This window comes from Hypanus sabinus, chromosome 5, assembly GCF_030144855.1.
Source record: "Hypanus sabinus isolate sHypSab1 chromosome 5, sHypSab1.hap1, whole genome shotgun sequence".
Classification (NCBI taxonomy): Eukaryota; Metazoa; Chordata; class Chondrichthyes; order Myliobatiformes; family Dasyatidae; genus Hypanus; species Hypanus sabinus.
Window position 1 is genome coordinate 154,366,690 of NC_082710.1, and position 21,048 is coordinate 154,387,737.

Genomic DNA, 21,048 nt, shown 5'->3' on the forward strand with positions numbered 1-21,048 from the left:
TTGTAGGTGCTGGAATCTACAGCAATGCACCAAGTATTTCGGGGGTGGGGGTTGGGCTCAGCAGGTCAGGCAGCATCCATTGAGGGAAATATAACATTTAGGGTCAAGAACCTCCATCTGGCTCAACAGTTGCAAAACTGGGATCCATGGACCTCTTGCTTAATTGTTGAGGTCCATGGCGTAAAAAGGTTTGGGAACCCCTGATCTGAAAGGACCTGCCTCCATAGATGCTTGTGGACTTGCTGAGTTCCTTGGTATGGGATCACTGCTGCACTTTTATTTCATTATTTTTACATTATTCTGCAGCTTAATAAATTTCTCAGTGAACCCAATGTGTTGAAAGGGAGTGGGAAAATAGACAGGAAATCCAGACTCTAAATCCAAATCCACCCACATTCCTACCACAGTCAAACCACAGTCTCCCAGCCTATGGTCCTGATGTAGGGTCTCTACCCAAAACTTTGACCACCTCTTTGCCCCCACAGATGATGCCTGAGCCACAGAGTTCCTCCAGCAGCCTTTCTTCCGTCTGCAACCTGGAATGGGCTGCACCCCAGATGCTTGAATCACACTCTGTTGGGGGAGGGGAGTGCAGTGGTATATATGGGAAGGGGGCATTGGAGAAGTGATTAAAACAGGGTAGTTGGAAATGGGTGGTTGGTGATACAAAGGGCCTACATCTGTAATGCATGCGTCTACAACTCTATCCATCTGATTCTCTGCATAGACCTGATATGGTTCTGTACAGGTGGTGTAGAAGTGAAACTGCGGGATTCAAAGCTCTGCTTACCATTTCTGCTCTCGGTCTTCTGCAGCTGGTGAAACTGCTTCCTCCCTGCCACATTTCCCTTCCCCCATTGCATGCACATTTGCATCAATGGTAAGAGCAAAATCGAATCTACTACAATCTGGGGGCAGGTAGAGTCACTGCCTCACAACTGGGGAGACCGGGGTTTGATCCCAACCTCCGGCACCGTCTGTGTGTGGGATTCGCATGTTCCCCATGTGACCATGTGGGTTTCTGTCCAGGTAATCGGCTTTCCTTCCTGCTTGTACAGATGTTAATTGTCTGCTGTAATTGCCCCTGGTGTGTGGATGAGGGGTAGAATCTGGGGGTATGGAGATGTGGGAGAATGAAATGGGATTGGCGTAAATGAGTGGTTGATGGGCAGTGAGTCTATGATTCTATAACGTGGCCTCACAGAGCTAGACACTCTTGGGACACAGGGTCTATGATTCCCATTGCTGTAAATATCTTTTGTTGTGCCGGGAATACCTCCCGTCTGCTTACAATTGTGTTCGGAATCCCCCTGGGTTCCTCCACAGTCTTTTCCTGGAGGTTAACTGTTTCACCAACAACAGCTGTAGAGTTTTGCTGATGGTATCCACTGGCAAAAGATGATGCTTTCTTATCCTTGTGTCCTGTGTTTCACTGGCGACTGGTTTCTCGTCCACCTGCCATTTTGGCCTTCACAGGCCAATAGGTGACTGAGCCATTAAGAAGATGCTCATTGGCTGCTGGATGACACATCATTTCCTCAGATGATGCAGATCTGCTTGTGGGTGAAACATCATTCCCATTGGTGATGATCATTGGTTACTGTACGGTGTGGAAGAGCGTTCGAATGATGCTCGCTGGATACCGGATGCTAGGTCATTCTGTCAAATAGAGTGAGCGAGCATGCAGAGAGAACCAGGCCATTTGGCCCTGCACATCATGCTAACCCTTTTGTCATTCTTCACTTCTATTTGCCTTCATTAGGAACTGGAACTGGCTTATCATTGTCACATGTATTGATGTATAGTGAGAAACTTGCCTCGTACACTGTTCATACAGGTCAAATCATTTACAAGGCCAAACAGTAGCAATCCAGAATGAAGGCTCCAGAGAAAGTCCAGTGCAGGTAGACAATAAGGTGCAAAATCATAATGAGTTAGATTGTGAGGTCAAGAGTTCATCTTGTTCTGTTAGGAAACCATTGACTGGTCTGATTACAGTGGGGTAGAAGCTGTCCTTAAGCCTGGTGATATGCACCTTCAGTCGGATAGGAGAGGAGAGAAGAATGTCCGGCTTGGGTGGGTCTTTGATTGTGAGGTGTGAAGACAGAGCCCATAGGGGAGGGGCTGGTTTCCATGTTGTGCAGAGCAGTGCCCACAATTCTCTGTGGCTTTCTGCACACCGCAGTCCAAGTGCAGCCCGATTGAACTGTTGTAAAGTCACAACGTAACCGCTCAGCACATACGGAGAGCCAAGATGTTGCAGATGTTGGAACCTGAAGCTACATGCAATCTGCTGGAGGAACTCGGCGGGTCAGACAACATCTGCGGGAGGAAATGATTTGTCGATGTTTATGCGCTGACTTATGAAGGTGAGAGAGCTCCGTGTCTCGGTACTACCCTGTCTGCCTGTGTTGCCACATTCTTGGAACTCTGACGGTCACTGGTCTGGTCCAAACCCGAAATGTCAGCTGTCCATTTCCCCCCACAGATTCTGCCCGACCGGTTCAGTTCCTCCAACAGCCTGATTCCTCGCTCCAGAATCCAGTATCCAAGGTCTATCGGTCTCTCCATTTTCATTGGCCACTGGTTGCTAGGCTATCCTTGCACACAACAGTACAGTACTGTGTGGATTGCCAGACCCCGATGTTCAACCTATATAAACCTATTCGATGATCAATCTAACCCTTCCCTCCTGCACCACCCACAATCCTTCATTTTTCCTACTTTCATGTGCCTATTTGATTGGCTGTCAGTTGCCAGGACCAAGTGCGAACATGGCTATCCGTTTGCCCAATCGTGGACCAGGAAAGTTAGGGCAAGAGGAAGCTCTGGTTATCCAATCAGCATTGCTTCCAGTAACATTCACCTTGGCACGCTATGAAAGAAAACGCTTGTATTTGTACATAAAACAAACATTTTATTGAGAAATGTTTCTTTGGAAATGCCACAGAATTCTGCAAACCACCATCTGCAAGGTATTCTTACAGCTGAGGCAATAACACTTGACTTATTCTTTGCAATTCCACGTGCACACTATAGACTTTGCAACAGGTTAAGTAGAGACTCTTGTGTGCTGCTGTGGTCTCGGTTCACTGCCATAGGTCACGGAAATTCACAGTCAGTGGAGATACCCATGTTTTGCTTGCTGGCTTATTCCAACAAGAGAGCAGGATGGACCCACCAAGGGGAACAGGAACACGATAGAGGAGCAAAAGTGAGGGGAGGAAAAGAGAGAGGTGGGACTTCGGAGCTAGTTTGAGGAGCGTAACTCACAATGCAGAAGCTGCAGAGATTTCCTGGGTGAAAACGGGTGAATGCTCACAAAATGCTGCCGGCACATGGTGCCTAACCTTAATTGCCCCTTTAGGAGGCTGAGGGGAGACTTTATGGAGACTTACAGAATTCATGTGATTTTTGCCCATTAACAATCCTGTTATTTTGTTCCTGATGCTAGCTTTTTCATTCCAGATCTGTTTAGATCTGAGAGTCTAAATTAGAGGGCATGGCTTTACGGTGAGCTGGGAAAGATTTAAAGGGAATCTGATGGGCAGGGTTATGACAAAGAAGGTGACAGGTGCGTGGAGCGGTCTGCCAGGTGCGTGGAGCGGTCTGCCAGGTGCATGGAAGGGGCTGCCAGGTGCGTGGAAGGGGCTGCCAGGTGGGTGGAGCGGTCTGCCAGGTGCGTGGAGCGGTCTGCCAGGTGGGTGGAGCGGTCTGCCAGGTGCGTGGAAGGGGCTGCCAGGTGCGTGGAAGGGGCTGCCAGGTGCGTGGAGCGGTCTGCCAGGTGCGTGGAGCGGTCTGCCAGGTGGGTGGAGCGGTCTGCCAGGTGCGTGGAAGGGGCTGCCAGGTGCGTGGAAGGGGCTGCCAGGTGCATGGAAGGGGCTGCCAGGTGCGTGGAGCGGACTGCCAGGTGGGTGGAGCGGACTGCCAGGTGGGTGGAGCGGACTGCCAGGTGGGTGGAGCGGGCTGGTGAGGCCTCACTTTTGCAGTACTGTGAGCAGTTTTGGGCCCCTTAGAAAGGCTGTGCTGACACTGCAGAGTGTTCAAAGGAAGTTCACAAAAATGCTTCCGGAATTGAAAGGCTTATCATATGAAGAGTGTTTAATGGCTCTGGGCCTGTACTCACTAGAATGCAGAAGAATGGAGGGGAAATATCATTGAAACCTATTGAATGCCGAAAGGCCTTGATAGAGCAGATTTGGAGAGCATGTTTCCTATGGTGGGAGCATCCAAGGCCAGAGGACACAGCTTCAGAATAGAGGGATGTCCACTTAGAATGGGGACAAGGAAGAATTTCTTTAGCCGGGGAGTGGTAAAGTCGTGGAATTCATGGCTCAGGCAGCTGTAGAGGCCAGGTCATTGGGTATCTTTAAGGCAGAGGTTGATAGATTCTTGATTGGTCAAGGCATGAAGGGATACAGGGAGAAGGCAGGAGATTGGGGCCGAGAGGGAAATTGTGGAACAGACTCAATGGACCAAATGGCCTAATTCTGCTCCTTTACCTTATGGTCTTATTCATGACACATAATAAACCTTCCCACTCCTACCCTAACATAACATTGGCTCGTTTAGGCAAATTGTTCAGCCTTCAGTTGGGGCAAACGGCCTGTTTCCATAAAGGGCCTGTGTAACTATGCCCTATGACAGTTACAGAAACCCACTAATTTCTGGCAGGACGGGGCAAGTTCGAGGCAGGGAAGATATTCCTGATGACCAGGAGCCCAGGACCAAAGGAGGATTTAAACTCAGCAAACGAGATGGATCTGGATTTAAAACACTGGCATGGGAAACAGAATAACGGGATGGTCAAGGAAAACGTTTTGGATTGCTGTTATCTATGGAAGACCAGGATGTCACAGAGCAAGGAGTATGCAGAAGGAATTGGACAGGTTGGAAGAGTAAGTCAACCAGTGGCAGATGGAAGACAGCGTAGGCAAGTGTGGAATTAGGCTCTTTAAGAGGAAGAGTAAAGCCACAGGCAATTTCCTAAGTGGGGAGAGAATCTCTGCAAGGTTAAGTTGCAGGTTAGGTTAGTAGGAAGGAAGGCAACGTGAAGGTAGCATTCAGTCAGAGTGGACTAGGATGTACTGCTGAGGTTTGTAAAGTGTTCAGACTGAGAGTCTCTAAGGAAGAAAGTGCTGACCCTAGAGATGGTCCCAAGGAGGTTCATAAGTGAACTGGGGATGAAAGGTTAGTGCATGGGGAGCGTTTAATGGCTCTAGACCTGCACTTGATAACATTCAGAAGGATGGGGTGGGGATCTTTTTGAGATCCACCAGATACTAAAAGGGCTGGAGAGGGTGAATGTGGAGAGGACGTTTTCATTAATGGGAGAGTCGAGGATCCGAGTCACAGTCTCAGAATAAAGGCGGATCCTTCAGAACAGAGATGAGGTAGAATTTCTTCAGTCAGAGGTGCCGAATCTGTGGAATTTGTTGCCACAGAGGGCTGTGGAGGCCAAGCCATTGGGAACCTTGGTTGGTAAAAGGGATTGAAAGCAGGAGAATGGGAACTGGGGAAAAGATGTCAGCCATGATGGAATGGCGATACAGACTCGATGGGCCGAATGGCCTAATTATGATCCTAATCTATGGCCTACGATTTTGATGTTTAATTTGTGCAGGCTTTATGTGGAACATGGAGCTCGTGGGACTTTGGAGGCTGCACTTCACCCTCAACTTTCCAAGGAGTGAAGAGGGATGGGAACTTTGTTGCATACCACTCAGCTGGGTCTTCACCACACGCACTAGCCTCCACCCCCAACAAAGATGCATCAGGGAATGTTGTCCTGTTGCAATCACGGTGGCCCGTAACCAATTCCCTCATCCATCAGTCCCCAACCCCCCTCTCCCCCCAACCTTTAGATGTGCAGGTGACAGATCTTCAGGGGCTTGGCGTTGGAGTCAGCACTCGGGTAGAAGAATGGGAAGAGGCGCTCGCTGAAGGAGTCAACGTAGGTGTGGAGGTGCGTCATGTCGTCTGCCCGGTAGAAGGACACCTGACCCTCCTCATGGTCCAGGTAGACGCCGATCCTAGGGTGCTGCACGTGGCCGAAGGTCCAGAAGCCGTTTTCGGGCGTCAGGATGACCCAGCCCTCACGGTCGATGGACTCAGCGGCCACCCCCACGTCCCAGTCCGGCTGGTCACCCACCTCCACCTCCCAGTAGTGTCGACCGGAGGCGAAGCCCTCGGAGGCCAGGACGCAGGCACAGAAGTTGAAGCGCTCCAGGTTCTCGGGGAGCTGCTGTGAGGCGTAGGAGTATCTGGCGGCGGTGAGATCCTCCGACAGGACCAGGTACGGGTTGGCAGAGCCCGGGTCCAGTGTCAACGGGGCTGGCACTGCAAGGAGGTGAGAAAGGCAGGATCAGTGGCCGGGCAAGCACATTCACGGGTGGAGGCTGGTAAGTTTCGGATACTCTTAGGTACATAGATGAAAGAAAGCTATAGGTTATGGGCTGTGTAGGAGGAAAGGGTGAGATTAATTGTGGAGTAGGTTAGAAACTTGGGACAACATTATGGTCTAAAGGGCACAAACTGTGTGGTACTACATTAACTCACACAACATACTGGAAGAACTCAGCAGGTCAGGCAGCATCTGCGGAAGGAAATGAACAGTTGACATTTTGGATTGAGACTCTCCATCTGGTTTGGAAAAGAAGATGAGTGGGACTCTTCTACTGCAAAATGAGCCCAAACTCAGGTAGGGGGTGCAACACTTTATATTCCAGCTCGGTATTTTCAAAACCTAATGGCGTGAACATCAATCTCTCCAACTTCCGATAAGCACCCCTTGTTTTTGCTTCTCCCCCTCCCTACCCAGTTTATTTTCCCTTAATCTTGTGGCCCTCTCACCCCTTCTCTTCCGCTTTCCCACCTTCATGAACTGCCCATCCCCTTCCTCCAGTTCCTGCCTCCTTCCCTTTCTTCTATGGTCTGCTGCCCTCTCCGATCAGACCCCCTTCTTCAGCCCTTTGACCCACCACCTCCCAGCTCCTCACATCATTCCCTTTCATCCTCCCTCCCCCAGCAATTCACCTTCCCCCTCTTCTGGTCTCACCGATCACCTGCCAGCTTGTGCTCCTCGCCCTCCCCTAACCCAAGCCTCTCATTTTGGCTGCTGCCCCCTTCTTTTCCAGTCCCAAGAAAGAGTCTCAGCCCAAGTTGTCGGCTGTTCATTTTCCCTCCGTAGATGCTGCCTGACCAGCTGAGTTCTTCCAGCATTTGGTGTGCTGCTCTTGATATTTGTAAGTTCAGTGGCATGAGACAGCACCCAGGTTGGTTGGTGGAAACACTTCAGGCACAGGGGAGTACATGATCACCGAGTCACACAGAAACAAGCCCTTCGGCCCTGATTACCATCTGAGTTAGTCCTATTTGCCTGCATTTGGTCCATATCCCTCTAAACCGTTCCTATCTATGTGCCTATCCAAATCACTGTAATTATACCCATCTCTGCCTCTGCCCCGGCAGCTCATTCCATACACACACCACCCTCTGAGTGAAAAGTTATCTCAAAGGCCCCCTTTAAATCTTTCCCCTCCTGCTTTAAACCCATGTCCTCCCGTTATCGATTTCCAACCCTGGGAAAAATACTGTGACCATTCACATTATCTCACCCCTCGTATGCCTCTGTGAATCCTCCCCCCCCCCACCCCCTGTGTGTGGGTGAGGAATAGAATCTGGGGGGTAGTTGATGAGAATGTGAGGAAGAATAAAATGGGATCAATTGTTGATGGCCAACATGGACTCAGTGGGCTGAATGGCCTCAATCATGCTGTTCTCTCTGGGACTCTGCCAAGATAGAGGATTCCAATCACTCTGGAAGAAGTTGCTCTCGTTCACCCAGGGGACAAATACCGCAACAATTAACCCAATGAACCCACACGCCTTTCAGAGGTGGGAGGCTGAGCCCGGGGGAGGCTCAGGGAGAACGAGCGAACTGGCACATTGACAGCGCCAGAGGTCGGGATCAAAGCCAGGTCACCAGAGCTGGGAGTCAGCAGTTCCATTCTTGCAGACCTCTAGCCGCCCTCTGGGACTGCGTCTGCTGAAACAATAAACTTCCAGGGACAGTCTGTGGAATAGCCTGTGAAATAGTTTGACTGTAAAAGTCAAACAGACAGGCGCAAATCCCTCCCACTGAAGTGAGATCAGCCGATCCTCTGTTCCAGCAGTGTCCAGCCCAGGCAGGTCACATTACAAAACCAAACACTCACAGAAACAGGCCCTTTGGCCCTTTGAGTCCATTCACCACCTATTTACACTCATCAATTTTATTCTCCCCCAAATTCCCATCAATTAACCCTAAATTCCACCCCTTGGGCGATTTGCAGAGGCCAGTTAACCCACAGGCCTGCACATCATTGGGATGTGGGAGGAAACCCGCTTAGTCACAGGGAGAACGTGCAAACTCCACACCGACACAGGGCTGGGATTGAACCAGGATCTGTGAAGCGGAGAGGCAGCGACCGTCTCCCTTCAGTAAGTCGGGACCCTACATATCTCGACATGCTTAAAGCAATGCACACATAAAATGCTGGAGGAACTCAGCAGATCAGGCAGCATCTATGGAAAAGAGTAAACAGTCAATGTTTCGGGCCGAGACCCTTCATCAAGCCTGGGAAGAAAAAGGAGAAATCAGAGCAGGAAGGTGGGGTGAGGGGAGGAAGAAGTAGGAGATAGGTGAAACCGGGACAGCGGGAGGGGAGATGTCGATCTGTGAAGAAATAAAGGACTTGGAGAAGGGAGAATCTGATAGGAGAGGGCAGAAGGCCATGGAAGAAAGGGAAGGGGGAAGAACAGCAGAGGGAGGTGATGGGCAGGTAAGGAGATAAGGTGCGAGACGGACACAGGAATGGGGAATGATGAAAGGGGGGGGGCAATTACCGGAAGTTTGAGAAATCGAAGTTCATGCCATCAGGGTGGAGGCCACCCAGATGGAGTATAATGTGAGGTCAATTGACGTTTCGGGCCGAGATCCTTCGTCAGGACTAACTGAAAGAAGAGATAGTAAGAGATTTGAAAGTGGGGGGAAGAGGGGGAGATCCAAAATGATAGGAGAAGACAGGAGTTGGAATATAAGGTGTTGTTCCTCCAACTTGAGTGTGGCTTCATCTTGACAGTAGAAGAGGCCATGGACAGACATATCAGAATGGGAATGGGACGTGGAATTAAAATGTGTGGCCACTGGGAGATCCCGCTTTCTCTGGCTGGCAGAGCTTAGGTGTTCAGCGAAACGGTCTCCCAGTCTGCGTCGGGACTCACTAATATATAGAAGGCTGCACTGGGAGCACCGGACGCAGTATACCACACCCTCCCCCTCCCCTCCTGTCTTCTATCATTTTGGATCTGCCCCTCCCCCTTCCACTTTCAAATCTCTTACTATCTCTTCTCTCAGTTAGTCCTGACGAAATATCGACTGTACTTCTTCCTATAGAAGCTGCCTGGCCTGCTGAGTTCCACCAGCATTTTGTGTGTGTTGCTTGAATTTCCAGCATCTGCAGATTTCCTCGTGTTTGAGGTCAATTGCTAGGGGAAAGTATACAAATAAAGACAGGACCCTTAACAGCTTTGATGTACCATCAGATCTCGGGTTCCAAATCTGTATTGTGAAAGTGCCAATGTGCTGGTAAAGGAGGCATAAGGTACATTTTCCTTCACTGGCCAGGGCACTGAGTATAAGAGGGAACAAGTCAGGTAAAACTAATCAGACCATGTCTGGAGTATTTGGGTTGCCACATTATAGGAGGGTGTGGAAGTTCTGGAAAGGGTTTGCCAGGACGCTGCCTGGATTGAAGTTGTAACGAGAGGTTGGTCAAATTTGGGTTGTTTTCTCTGGAGTGTCAGAGGGGAGATCTGACAGAAGTTTATAGAAGTTATGAGAGGCACCAATAGTGTAGACAGAATCTTTTTCTTAACTTAGGAGTGTTAAATGCCAGCAGACATGAAATTAAGGCAAGGAGAGAAAGTTTGTTTACGCTGAGAGTGGTGGGTCCATAGGGGTGGTGGTAGAAACAGATACGTTGGTGGAGTTTAGTGAATATGAATACACAGGGAATAGAGAGATATGGATCATGTGCAGGCTGAAGAGATTTATTTTAGTTCACCATCATGTTTGGCACAGACTGAAGAGACCGCTCCTATGCTGTACTGTTCTACGTATGTTCTGTGATCTGACTACAGACTCAGAGGCAATGGAACAACATGTCGGTCTATGGCCTCCTCGACTGCCACAATCAGGCCACTCTCAGACTGGAGTAACAACACCTCATATTCTGACCAGGTAGCCTCCAACATGACGTGAACATCAATTTCTCCAACTTCCCCACTCTCTTCTTTCATTTCCCATTCCGGCTCCTCTCTTACCCCTTTACCCCTTCTCTTCTCCTGACCTGCCCATCACCTTCCTCTGGCTCTCCTTCTGCCCCTTCTCCTCATGTCCCTCTAGTGTCCCTCCTCCTTTCCTTTCTCCCATGGTGCCCTCTCCTCTTCTATCAGGTTCCTCCTCCTTCACTCTTGCCAGCAACCTTCTCACTTTATCCTGCCTCCCCTACCGACCCACCTTCCCCCTCACCTATCATCTGCCAGTGTGTACTCCTCCCCCTCCCTCCACCTTCTCATTCTGGCTGTTTGCTCCTTCCTTTCCAGTCCTGATGAGGGATCTTGGCCTGAAACATCGACCTCTTTATTCTCCTCCATAGATGCTGCCTAACCTGCTGGTTTCCTCCAGCATTTTGTGCATGTTACTCTGGATTTCCAGCATCTCTTGTGATTTAAAATGCTTGCCAGTTCACTGGCTCAGCAAGTGACAGTGCCAGGAAGTGACTCTTTGATACTGCCAAGGCTTAAAAAGGGCCAGCGCTTTGCTCTGACGTCTCCAGTACTACTGTGGAGAACGTGATCTTGCAGGTGGTAACCGCAGCTGTGGCTGCTGTTTACTGCACAGGGAGGGCTTGCGAGTGTCTGTGTGGTGGTGGAGAAAGTGAGGGAGGTGAGGTTAGCCACAGACTGTAACAGTAACAACCCTGCTCAGCTCCTCTCCTGCCCTGTGTCTCGCTCAGCAGAGGCAGAGGAAGCTTCCCTCATGGCGGTGAGGTAGGGGGTGGTGCGTGATGTGTTTAGAAGTGGAGCTGACAGGATTGTTCATTTGAGATACAGCACGGTAACAGGTCCTTTCATCCCAGTGGCCCTGCACTGTCCTATTACACCCTGCGACCCATTCACCTTTGGAAGGTGGAGCAAAGGATGATGGGAGGTGACTTGACTGGGGCACGTAAGATGATTAGAAGCACAGATTGAGTGGACAACCAGAGACTTTCTTAACCCAGGGCAGATACTGAAAATACAAGTGGGCATAATTTTAAGGTGATTGGAAGAAAGTATAGATGGAATGTCAGAGGTAGTTCATTTTACACAGAAAGTGGTGGGTGCGTGGAACACCCAGCCAGGGATGGTGGCACAGCCAGATACATTAGGGCCATTAAGAAACATGGTGATAGAAAAATGGAGGGATTTGCAGGAGGAAAGGGTTAGATTGATCCTGGAGCTGGTTAAAAGGTCAGAACAACAGCGGGGGCCAAAGGGCCTGTGTTGTGCTCACCTGGAGGAAACCCACGGTTTTGGGGAGAATGTACAGACTCCTTACAGAGAGAAGCGGAACTGAACCCAGGCCGCTAGCTCTGCAATAGTGTTAGCTAACGGCTGCTCCGCTGTGCCATCCAAATGGACCACCTCTTCGAGAATGTCATTTGAAAAGATTCAACAGGGTGCTGCCGGGGCTAGAGGGCTTGTATGATGAGGAGAGACAAGCTGAGGGTGTTTTCCCCTGGAAAGGAGGGGGTGGAGGGGTTTCTAAAACCACGAGGAGTGTAGAGAAGGTGGATGGTCACTGCCTTTTCCCCAGGGGAGACGAGTCTAGAACTGGAGGGCTTAGACTTAAAGTGTGAATAGAAAGGGTTAAAGGGGACCTAAAGGGCAACGTTTTCACACAGAGGCTGGTGGGTTTATGGAAACAGGTAACAACATTTAACAGGAAATAGGACAGGAAAGACATAGGAACAGAATACAAACTCAAGAAGATCCGTAGATGCTGGAAATCCAAAGCAATAAGCACAAGATGGTGGAGGAACTCAGCAGGCCAGGCAGCATCAATGAGTAAACAGTCAACGTTTTGAGCCGAGACCCTTCATCAACCTGGAAAGGAAGAGAAGTCAGGATAAGTAGGTGGGGAGGGAGAGGTCCAAGGTGATAGGTGAATGGGAGGGGAGGGGTGAACTAAAGAGCTGGGAAGTCGATTGGTGAAATAGATGAAGGGCTGTAGAAGGGGGAGTCTGACAGGAGAGGGCACAAGGACCTGAAAGAAAGGGAAAGGGGAGGAGCACCAGAGAGAGGCGATGGGCAGGTAAGGAGATTAGAGGAAAGGGAAATGGAAATGGAGGATGGTGGTGGGGGGGGGGGGGGGTTGCGGCATCACCAGGAGTTTGAGAAATTGATGTTCATACCATCAGGTTGGAAGCTACCGAGACGGAATATAAAGCGTTGCTCCTTTAACCTGCGAGCGGCCTCATTGTGGCCCTGGAGGAGGTCATGGACTTGAACAGCGGAAGGGGAATGGGAAGTTCAAATGAAAAGCGTGGCCATCGGAAGGTCCCGCTTTCACTGGGGGATGAAGGTGCTCGGGGAAGCGGTCTCCTAATCTACATTAGGTCTCACCGATATACGTGATGCCACACCAGGTGCACCAGTTACAGCAGATGACCCCAACAGATTCACAGGTGAAGAAGTGTTCCCTCACCTGGAAGAACTGTTTGGGGTCCTGAATGGTAGTGAGGGTCTTGGCCTGAAACATTGACTGTTTGCTGTTTTCCATAGATGCTGCCTGGCCTGCCATGTTCCTCCAGCGGAATAGGCCATTCGGCCCATTGAGTCTGCTCTCCTATTCGACGATGGCAGATCTTTCTCTCCCTCAAATCCATTCTCCCGCCTTCTTCCCACATGCCACCAAAGCCCGAGAGGGATACAAGCCAAGTGCAGTCAAACAGGACCAGCTTAGATTGGCAACTCGGTCAGCAGGGATGAGATGTCACAAAGGGCCATTTCAGTCCTATATAAACTCTATGACTCGATCAAGTTTGAGGCGTTTCATGGGATATCACTGACAATGAAAGCATTTGCAATCCACCCCATAATTACCCTTTAACAATGCGGAATACAAGAGCCAGGCTCACCGGTGGAGTCCCAGCGCAGGCCAGGAGACCAAACCTCCTCGTCTGTAGGGGAATACGCAACACCATTTTAACCGCAGAGGGTGGGATCTGAATGGCCACTGGATCGTTAGTTTGCCAGTTCAGCAGTCACCGTGTTACTGGGAAGGGAGGGGAGATCCGGCCCCACCACACAGGCAGCCCTCTCCCTCTCCTCGCAGAACCACTACCTCACCGCTCCAGAGACCTGGGTTCGATCCCGACCTCTGGTGCTGCCTGTGTGTGGAATTTGCATCACGGGGCTTCACCTTGGTTTTCCTCCCACACCCCGAAGCGTGTGTGTCAGTGGGTTAATTGGCTGCTGTAAATCATCCCCGGTGTGCGGCTGAGGGGTAGAGCCTGGGGGAGCTGATGGGAATGTGGGGAGAATAAAATGGGATCAGTGTGATTGAGTGGCTGATGGGCCGAAAGGCCTGCCGTACCACTCTCACCTTCACCCATTATAATCTGAAGCAAGTGCAGTCCAAGATTATGACTCTGCCCTTTCAGCCCTGGAACTCTGGATGAGGTACGGCAGTGAGCTGGAAGGAGTCCATCTCGAGACCGGGCCAACTCTGTGCTGCTGACCGCGGCTCCCCGCCATGCCCTCTCGTATATTCCACGTCAGCTCCAGTGCTGCTGATGTTGCTCTCACACAGGGGCACGGTCTTTGAGTGCAGCCTCTCTCGCCATTTGCTGCTGCAGTCAGCTGCTGGCTGAAATGCTCAAAGCTGGAGGTCAGATCTCCGGCTCCATGGCCTCCACGCCACGAGTTTGTGGCTTTACACAAGAAACAGGAGCACGGTCGGCCAGCGGGCACCTCGATCCTGCTCTGCCATTCAATCTGACCGTGGCTTCCCTGGGCCTGACAGCCCCACCTTTCTGGAGTTCCCCATGACCTGTAATTCCCCTGCTACGCAAAGATGTGTCTTTAAATATATTTAATGAGGTAGTCTCTTCTGCTTCACTGGGCAGAGAATTCCACAGATTCAATACTCTCCGGGAAGGCAGTTTCTCACAATTTGCACTCCAGATCTACTCCCCCGAATCTTGGGGCTATGACCCCTGTTCTGGTCTCACTTACCAGTAGAAACAACTTTCCTGTCCCTATCTTACCTACCCCTTTCACAATTTCATATTTTCTATAAGATCCCTGCTCATTCTTCTGAATTCCAGTGACTATCATGCCAGGTGATGAGGTCTGTCTGGATAGGCTAGTCACTCGTCTCCAGAATCCGTGTGGTGAGCCTCAGCTGCAGCGTGTCCAAAGCCCGGCACAGGGAGCTCACTATCAGCGCTGACGGACCAGGCCGCTGTAGATGGAGGGGGAACAGAGGTCTCCTTCCGTTACAAGGCTCCAATGCCTCCAAAGGGTTCCCAGGGTAGTGAATAAACCCCCAGCCTGCGCTTGCTCGTAAAAATATTCCACCCCTCCACCCCATCCTGAGAGATAGTGCAGTGTCACAGCTGATTCAGCCCCTGCCTCGCTCTCCGGAGACCTGGATTCGATCCCAGCCTCCGATGCTGTCTGCCTGTGGAGCACCTTGTCTCTGTGACCACCCGCATTTCCGTGGTCTCTCTGGCTTCCCCCACCCCCCCCCCCGCCCCCACATCAGAGGGACGTGCAGGTTGGTGGGTTCAGGTGTTTTGGAGAGGGCTAGAATCTGGCCGCAGTTGGTGGGAACGTGAGAGAGTTAATGGGATGAGGGCCTGTTTCGACGTTCTACGGGTCTGTGACTCAAGTACGAAGGCAGGTATCAATGATTCGTGCTGAGAAACACCTCCGCCACAATGATTACAGTTCAAACCACATGTTACTGAGTGTTCTTGTGAGAGAGTGAGTTTGAATGTGTGTGTGGACAGCATGTGTGTGTTGAGGTCCGCGTGTGTGTGTGCAGCAGACTGCGTTTTCAGTTCTGATTCTGTGTGTGTGTGTGGGGGGGATCAGGCTCTGAGGTGTGTGTTGGGGGGGGATCAGGCTCTGAGGTGTGTGTGGGGGGGGGAATCAGGCTCTGAGGTGAGTGTGTGGGGGGGATCAGGCTCTGAGGTGTGTGTGGGGGGGATCAGGCTCTGAGGTGTGTGTGGGGGGGATCAGGCTCTGAGGTGTGTGTGTGGGGAGGGGGATCAGGCTCTGAGGTGTGTGTGTGTGGGGGGGATCAGGCTCTGAGGTGTGTGTGTGGGGGGGGATCAGGCTCTGAGGTGTGTGTGGGGGGGAATCAGGCTCTGAGGTGTGTGTGTGTGGGGGGGATCAGGCTCTGAGGTGTGTGTGTGGGGGGGGATCAGACTCTGAGGTGTGTGTGTGGGGGGGGGGATCAGGCTCTGAGGTGTGTGTGTGTGTGGGGGGGATCAGGCTCTGAGGTGTGTGTGTGGGGGGGGATCAGACTCTGAGGTGTGTGTGTGGGGGGGGGATCAGGCTCTGAGGTGTGTGTGTTGGGGGGGGGATCAGGCTCTGAGGTGTGTGTGTGGGGGGGGATCAGGCTCTGAGGTGTGTGTGTTGGGGGGGGATCAGGCTCTGAGGTGTGTGTGTGGGGGGGGATCAGGCTCTGAGGTGTGAGTGTGGGGGGGGATCAGGCTCTGAGGTGTGTGTGTGGGGGGGGGGATCAGGCTCTGAGGTGTGTGTGTGGGGGGAATCAGGCTCTGAGGTGTGTGTTGGGGGGGGGATCAGGCTCTGAGGTGTGTGTGTGGGGGGGGGATCAGGCTCTGCGGTGTGTGTTGGGGGGGGGATCAGGCTCTGAGGTGTGTGTGTGGGGGGGGATCAGGCTCTGAGGTGTGTGTGTGGGGGGGGGATCAGGCTCTGAGGTGTGTGTGTGGGGGGGATCAGGCTCTGAGGTGTGTGTGTGTGTGGGGGGGATCAGGCTCTGAGGTGTGTGTGTGGGGGGGGGATCAGGCTCTGAGGTGTGTGTGTGGGGGGGGGATCAGGCTCTGAGGTGAGTGTGGGGGGGGGATCAGGCTCTGAGGTGTGTGTGTGGGGGGGATCAGGCTCTGAGGTGTGTGTGTGTGGGGGGGATCAGGCTCTGAGGTGTGTGTGTGTGGGGGGGATCAGGCTCTGAGGTGTGAGTGTGGGGGGGGATCAGGCTCTGAGGTGTGAGTGTGGGGGGGGGATCAGGCTCTGAGGTGTGTGTGTGGGGGGGGGATCAGGCTCTGAGGTGTGTGTGTGGGGGGAATCAGGCTCTGAGGTGTGTGTTGGGGGGGGATCAGGCTCTGAGGTGTGTGTGTGGGGGGGGATCAGGCTCTGAGGTGTGTGTTGGGGGGGATCAGGCTCTGAGGTGTGTGTGTGGGGGGGGGATCAGGCTCTGAGGTGTGTGTGTGGGGGGGGGGATCAGGCTCTGAGGTGTGTGTGTGGGGGGGGGATCAGGCTCTGAGGTGAGTGTGGGGGGGGATCAGGCTCTGAGAGGTGTGTGTGTGTGGAGGGAATCAGACTCTGAGGTGAGTGTGGGGGGGGGATCAGGCTCTGAGGTGTGAGTGTGGGGGGGGGATCAGGCTCTGAGGTGTGTGTGTGTGGGGGGGGATCAGGCTCTGAGGTGAGTGTGGGGGGGGGATCAGGCTCTGAGGTGTGTGTGTGTGGGGGGGGATCAGGCTCTGAGGTGAGTGTGGGGGGGGATCAGGCTCTGAGAGGTGTGTGTGTGTGGGGGGAATCAGACTCTGAGGTGAGTGTGGGGGGGGGATCAGGCTCTGAGGTGTGTGTGTGTGGGGGGAATCAGACTCTGAGGTGAGTGTGGGGGGGGGATCAGGCTCTGAGGTGTGTGTGTGGGGGGGGATCAGACTCTGAGGTGAGTGTGGGGGGGGGATCAGGCTCTGAGGTGTGTGTGTGTGGGGGGGGGATCAGGCTCTGAGGTGTGTGTGTGTGGGGGGGGAATCAGACTCTGAGGTGAGTGTGGGGGGGGGATCAGGCTCTGAGGTGTGAGTGTGGGGGGGGGATCAGGCTCTGAGGTGTGTGTGTGTGGGGGGGGATCAGGCTCTGAGGTGAGTGTGGGGGGGGATCAGGCTCTGAGGTATGTGTGTGTGGGGGGGGATCAGGCTCTGAGGTGAGTGTGGGGGGGGGGATCAGGCTCTGAGGTGTGTGTGTGGGGGGGATCAGGCTCTGAGGTGTGTGTGTGTGGGGGGGGGATCAGGCTCTGAGGTGTGTGTGTGGGGGGGGGATCAGGCTCTGAGGAGTGTGTGTTGGGGGGGATCAGGCTCTGAGGTGTGTGTGTGGGGGGGATCAGGCTCTGAGGTGTGTGTGTGGGGGGATCAGGCTCTGAGGTGTGTGTGTGTGGGGGGGATCAGGCTCTGAGGTGTGTGTGTGGGGGGGATCAGGCTCTGAGGTGTGAGTGTGTGGGGGGGATCAGGCTCTGAGGTGAGTGTGTGGGGGCGGGGGATCAGGCTCTGAGGTGTGTGTGTGTGGGGGGATCAGGCTCTGAGGTGTGTGTGTGGGGGGGATCAGGCTCTGAGGTGTGTGTGTGGAGGGGGATCAGGCTCTGAGGTGTGAGTGTGGGGGGGGATCAGGCTCTGAGAGGTGTGTGTTGTGGGGGGATCAGGCTCTGAGGTGTGTGTGGGGGGGGATCAGGCTCTGAGGTGTGTGTGTGGTGGGGGGATCAGGCTCTGAGGTGTGTGTGGGGGGGGATCAGGCTCTGAGGTGTGTGTGTGGTGGGGGGATCAGGCTCTGAGGTGTGTGTGGGGGGGATCAGGCTCTGAGGTGTGTGTGTGTGGAGGGGGATCAGGCTCTGAGGTGTGAGTGTGGTGGGGGATCAGGCTCTGAGAGGTGTGTGTTGTGGGGGGATCAGGCTCTGAGGTGTGTGTGGGGGGGGATCAGGCTCAGAGGTGTGTGTGTGGGGGGGATCAGGCTCTGAGGTGTGTGTGTGTGTGGGGGGAATCAGACTCTGAGGTGAGTGTGGGGGGGGGATCAGGCTCTGAGGTGTGAGTGTGGGGGGGATCAGGCTCTGAGGTGTGTGTGTGGGGGGGGGATCAGGCTCTGAGGTGTGTGTGTGGGGGGGGATCAGGCTCTGAGAGGTGTGTGTTGGGGGGGGGATCAGGCTCTGAGGTGTGTGTGTGGGGGGGGGATCAGGCTCTGAGAGGTGTGTGTTGTGGGGGGATCAGGCTCTGAGGTCTGTGTGTGTGGGGGGATCAGGCTCTGAGGTCTGTGTGTGGGGGGGGATCAGGCTCTGAGGTGTCTGTGTGGTGGGGGGATCAGGCTCTGAGGTGTGTGTGTGGGGGGGATCAGGCTCTGAGGTGTGAGTGTGGGGGGGGATCAGGCTCTGAGGTGTGAGTGTGGGGGGGGGATCAGGCTCTGAGAGGTGTGTGTTGTGGGGGGATCAGGCTCTGAGGTCTGTGTGTGTGGGGGGATCAGGCTCTGAGGTGTGTGTGTGGGGGGGATCAGGCTCTGAGGTGTCTGTGTGTGTGGGGGGATCAGGCTCTGAGGTGTCTGTGTGTGTGGGGGGGATCAGGCTCTGAGGTGTTAGTGTGGGGGGGGATCAGGCTCTGAGAGGTGTGTGTTGGGGGGGATCAGGCTCTGAGGTGTGTGTGGGGGGGGGGATCAGGCTCTGAGGTGTGTGTGTGGGGGGGATCAGGCTCTGAGGTGTGTGTGTGTGGGGGGGATCAGGCTCTGAGGTGTGTGTGTGTGGGGGGGATCAGGCTCTGAGGTGAGTGTGTGGGGGATCAGCCTCTGAGGTGTGTGTGTGTGGGGGGGGATCAGGCTCTGAGGTGTGTGTGTGGGGGGGGGGATCAGGCTCTGAGGTGTGTGTGTGGGGGGGATCAGGCTCTGAGAGGTGTGTGTGGGGGGGGATCAGGCACTGAGGTGTGTGTGTGTGGGGGGGGATCAGGCTCTGAGAGGTGTGTGTGTGTGGGGGGAATCAGACTCTGAGGTGAGTGTGGGGGGGGGATCAGACTCTGAGGTGAGTGTGTGTGGGGGGGGATCAGGCTCTGAGGTGTGTGTGTGGGGGGGGAATCAGACTCTGAGGTGTGTGTTGTGGGGGAATCAGGCTCTGAGGTGTGTGTGTGGGGGGGGGGATCAGGCTCTGAGAGGTGTGTGTTGGGGGGGAATCAGGCTCTGAGGTGTGTTTGTGGGGGGGGATCAGACTCTGAGGTGAGTGTGTGGGGGGGGGATCAGGCTCTGAGGTGTGTGTGTTGTGGGGGGATCAGGCTCTGAGGTGTGTGTGTGGGGGGGATCAGGCTCTGAGGTGTCTGTGTGTGTGGGGGGATCAGGCTCTGAGGTGTCTGTGTGTGTGGGGGGATCAGGCTCTGAGGTGTTAGTGTGGGGGGGGGATCAGGCTCTGAGAGGTGTGTGTTGGGGGGGATCAGGCTCTGAGGTGTGTGTGGGGGGGGATCAGGCTCTGAGGTGTGTGTGTGGGGGGGGATCAGGCTCTGAGGTGTGTGTGTGTGGGGGGGATCAGGCTCTGAGGTGTGTGTGTGTGGGGGGATCAGGCTCTGAGGTGTGTGTGTGTGGGGGGATCAGGCTCTGAGGTGTGAGTGTGTGGGGAGGGGGGATCAGGCTCTGAGAGGTGTGTGTTGGGGGGGATCAGGCTCTGAGGTGTGTGTGGGGGGGGGATCAGGCTCTGAGGTGTGTGTGTGGGGGGGGATCAGGCTCTGAGGTGTGTGTGTGTGGGGGATCAGGCTCTGAGGTGTGTGTGTGGGGGGGGATCAGGCTCTGAGGTGTGTGTGGGGGGGGGGATCAGGCTCTGAGGTGTGTGTGTGGGGGGGGAATCAGACTCTGAGGTGAGTGTGTGGGGGGGATCAGGCTCTGAGGTGTGTGTGTGTGGGGGGGATCAGGCTCTGAGGTGTGTGTGTGGGGGGGGGGATCAGGCTCTGAGGTGTGTGTGTGGGGGGGATCAGGCTCTGAGGTGTGTGTGTGTGGGGGGGATCAGGCTCTGAGGTGTGTGTGTGGGGGGGGGGATCAGGCTCTGAGGTGTGTGTGTGTGGGGGGGATCAGGCTCTGAGGTGTGTGTGTGGGGGGGATCAGGCTCTGAGGTGTGTGTGTTGGGGGGGGATCAGGCTCTGAGGTGTGTGTGTGGGGGGGGGATCAGGCTCTGAGGTGTGTGTGTGGGGGGGGATCAGGCTCTGAGGTGTGAGTCTGGGGGGGATCAGTCTCTGAGGTGTGTGTGGGGGGGGGGGATCAGGCTCTGAGGTGTGTGTGTGTGGGGGGGATCAGGCTCTGAGGTGTGTGTGTTGGGGGGGATCAGGCTCTGAGGTGTGTGTGTGTGGGGGGATCAGGCTCTGAGGTGTGTGTTGGGGGAGATCAGGCTCTGAGGTGTGTGTGTGGGGGGGGATCAGGCTCTGAGAGGTGTGTGTGGAGGGGGAACAGGCTCTGAGGTGTGTGTGGCGGGGGGGGATCAGGCTCTGAGGTGTGTGTGTGTGGGGGGGATCAGGCTCTGAGGTGTGTGTGTGTGGGGGGGGATCAGGCTCTGAGGTGTGTGTGTGTGGGGGGGGATCAGGCTCTGAGGTGTGTGTGGGGGGGATCAGGCTCTGAGGTGTGTGTGGGGGGGGAATCAGGCTCTGAGGTGTGTGTGTGGGGGGGGATCAGGCTCTGAGGTGTGTGTGTGTGGGGGGGGATCAGGCTCTGAGGTGTGTGTGTGTGGGGGGGATCAGGCTCTGAGGTGTGTGTGTGTGGGGGGGGATCAGGCTCTGAGGTGTGTGTGTGGGGGGATCAGGCTCTGAGGTGTGTGTGGGGGGGATCAGGCTCTGAGGTGAGTGTGGGGGGGATCAGGCTCTGAGGTGGTGTGGGGGGGATCAGGCTCTGAGGTGTGTGTGTGGGGGGGGATCAGGCTCTGAGGTGTGTGTGTGGAGGGGGATCAGGCTCTGAGGTGTGTGTGGCGGGGGGGATCAGGCTCTGAGG

The 21,048-nt window shown here is 54.1% G+C and overlaps 1 protein-coding gene across 1 annotated transcript in view; it reads right to left on the reverse strand.

Annotated features, from left to right (window-relative positions):
• Positions 1-5,860: 5,860 nt before the first annotated feature.
• LOC132394796 (zinc-binding protein A33-like) overlaps positions 5,861-21,048 on the reverse strand; it is a 45,042-nt gene continuing 29,854 nt past the window's right edge. The window contains exons 7-9 of the mRNA XM_059971203.1: positions 13,816-14,021; positions 12,070-12,181; positions 5,861-6,339 (exon numbers count right to left, since the gene is read on the reverse strand). Coding sequence (XP_059827186.1) covers positions 5,861-6,339; positions 12,070-12,181; positions 13,816-14,021 — 797 coding nt within the window. The remainder of the gene's footprint in view (positions 6,340-12,069; positions 12,182-13,815; positions 14,022-21,048) is intronic.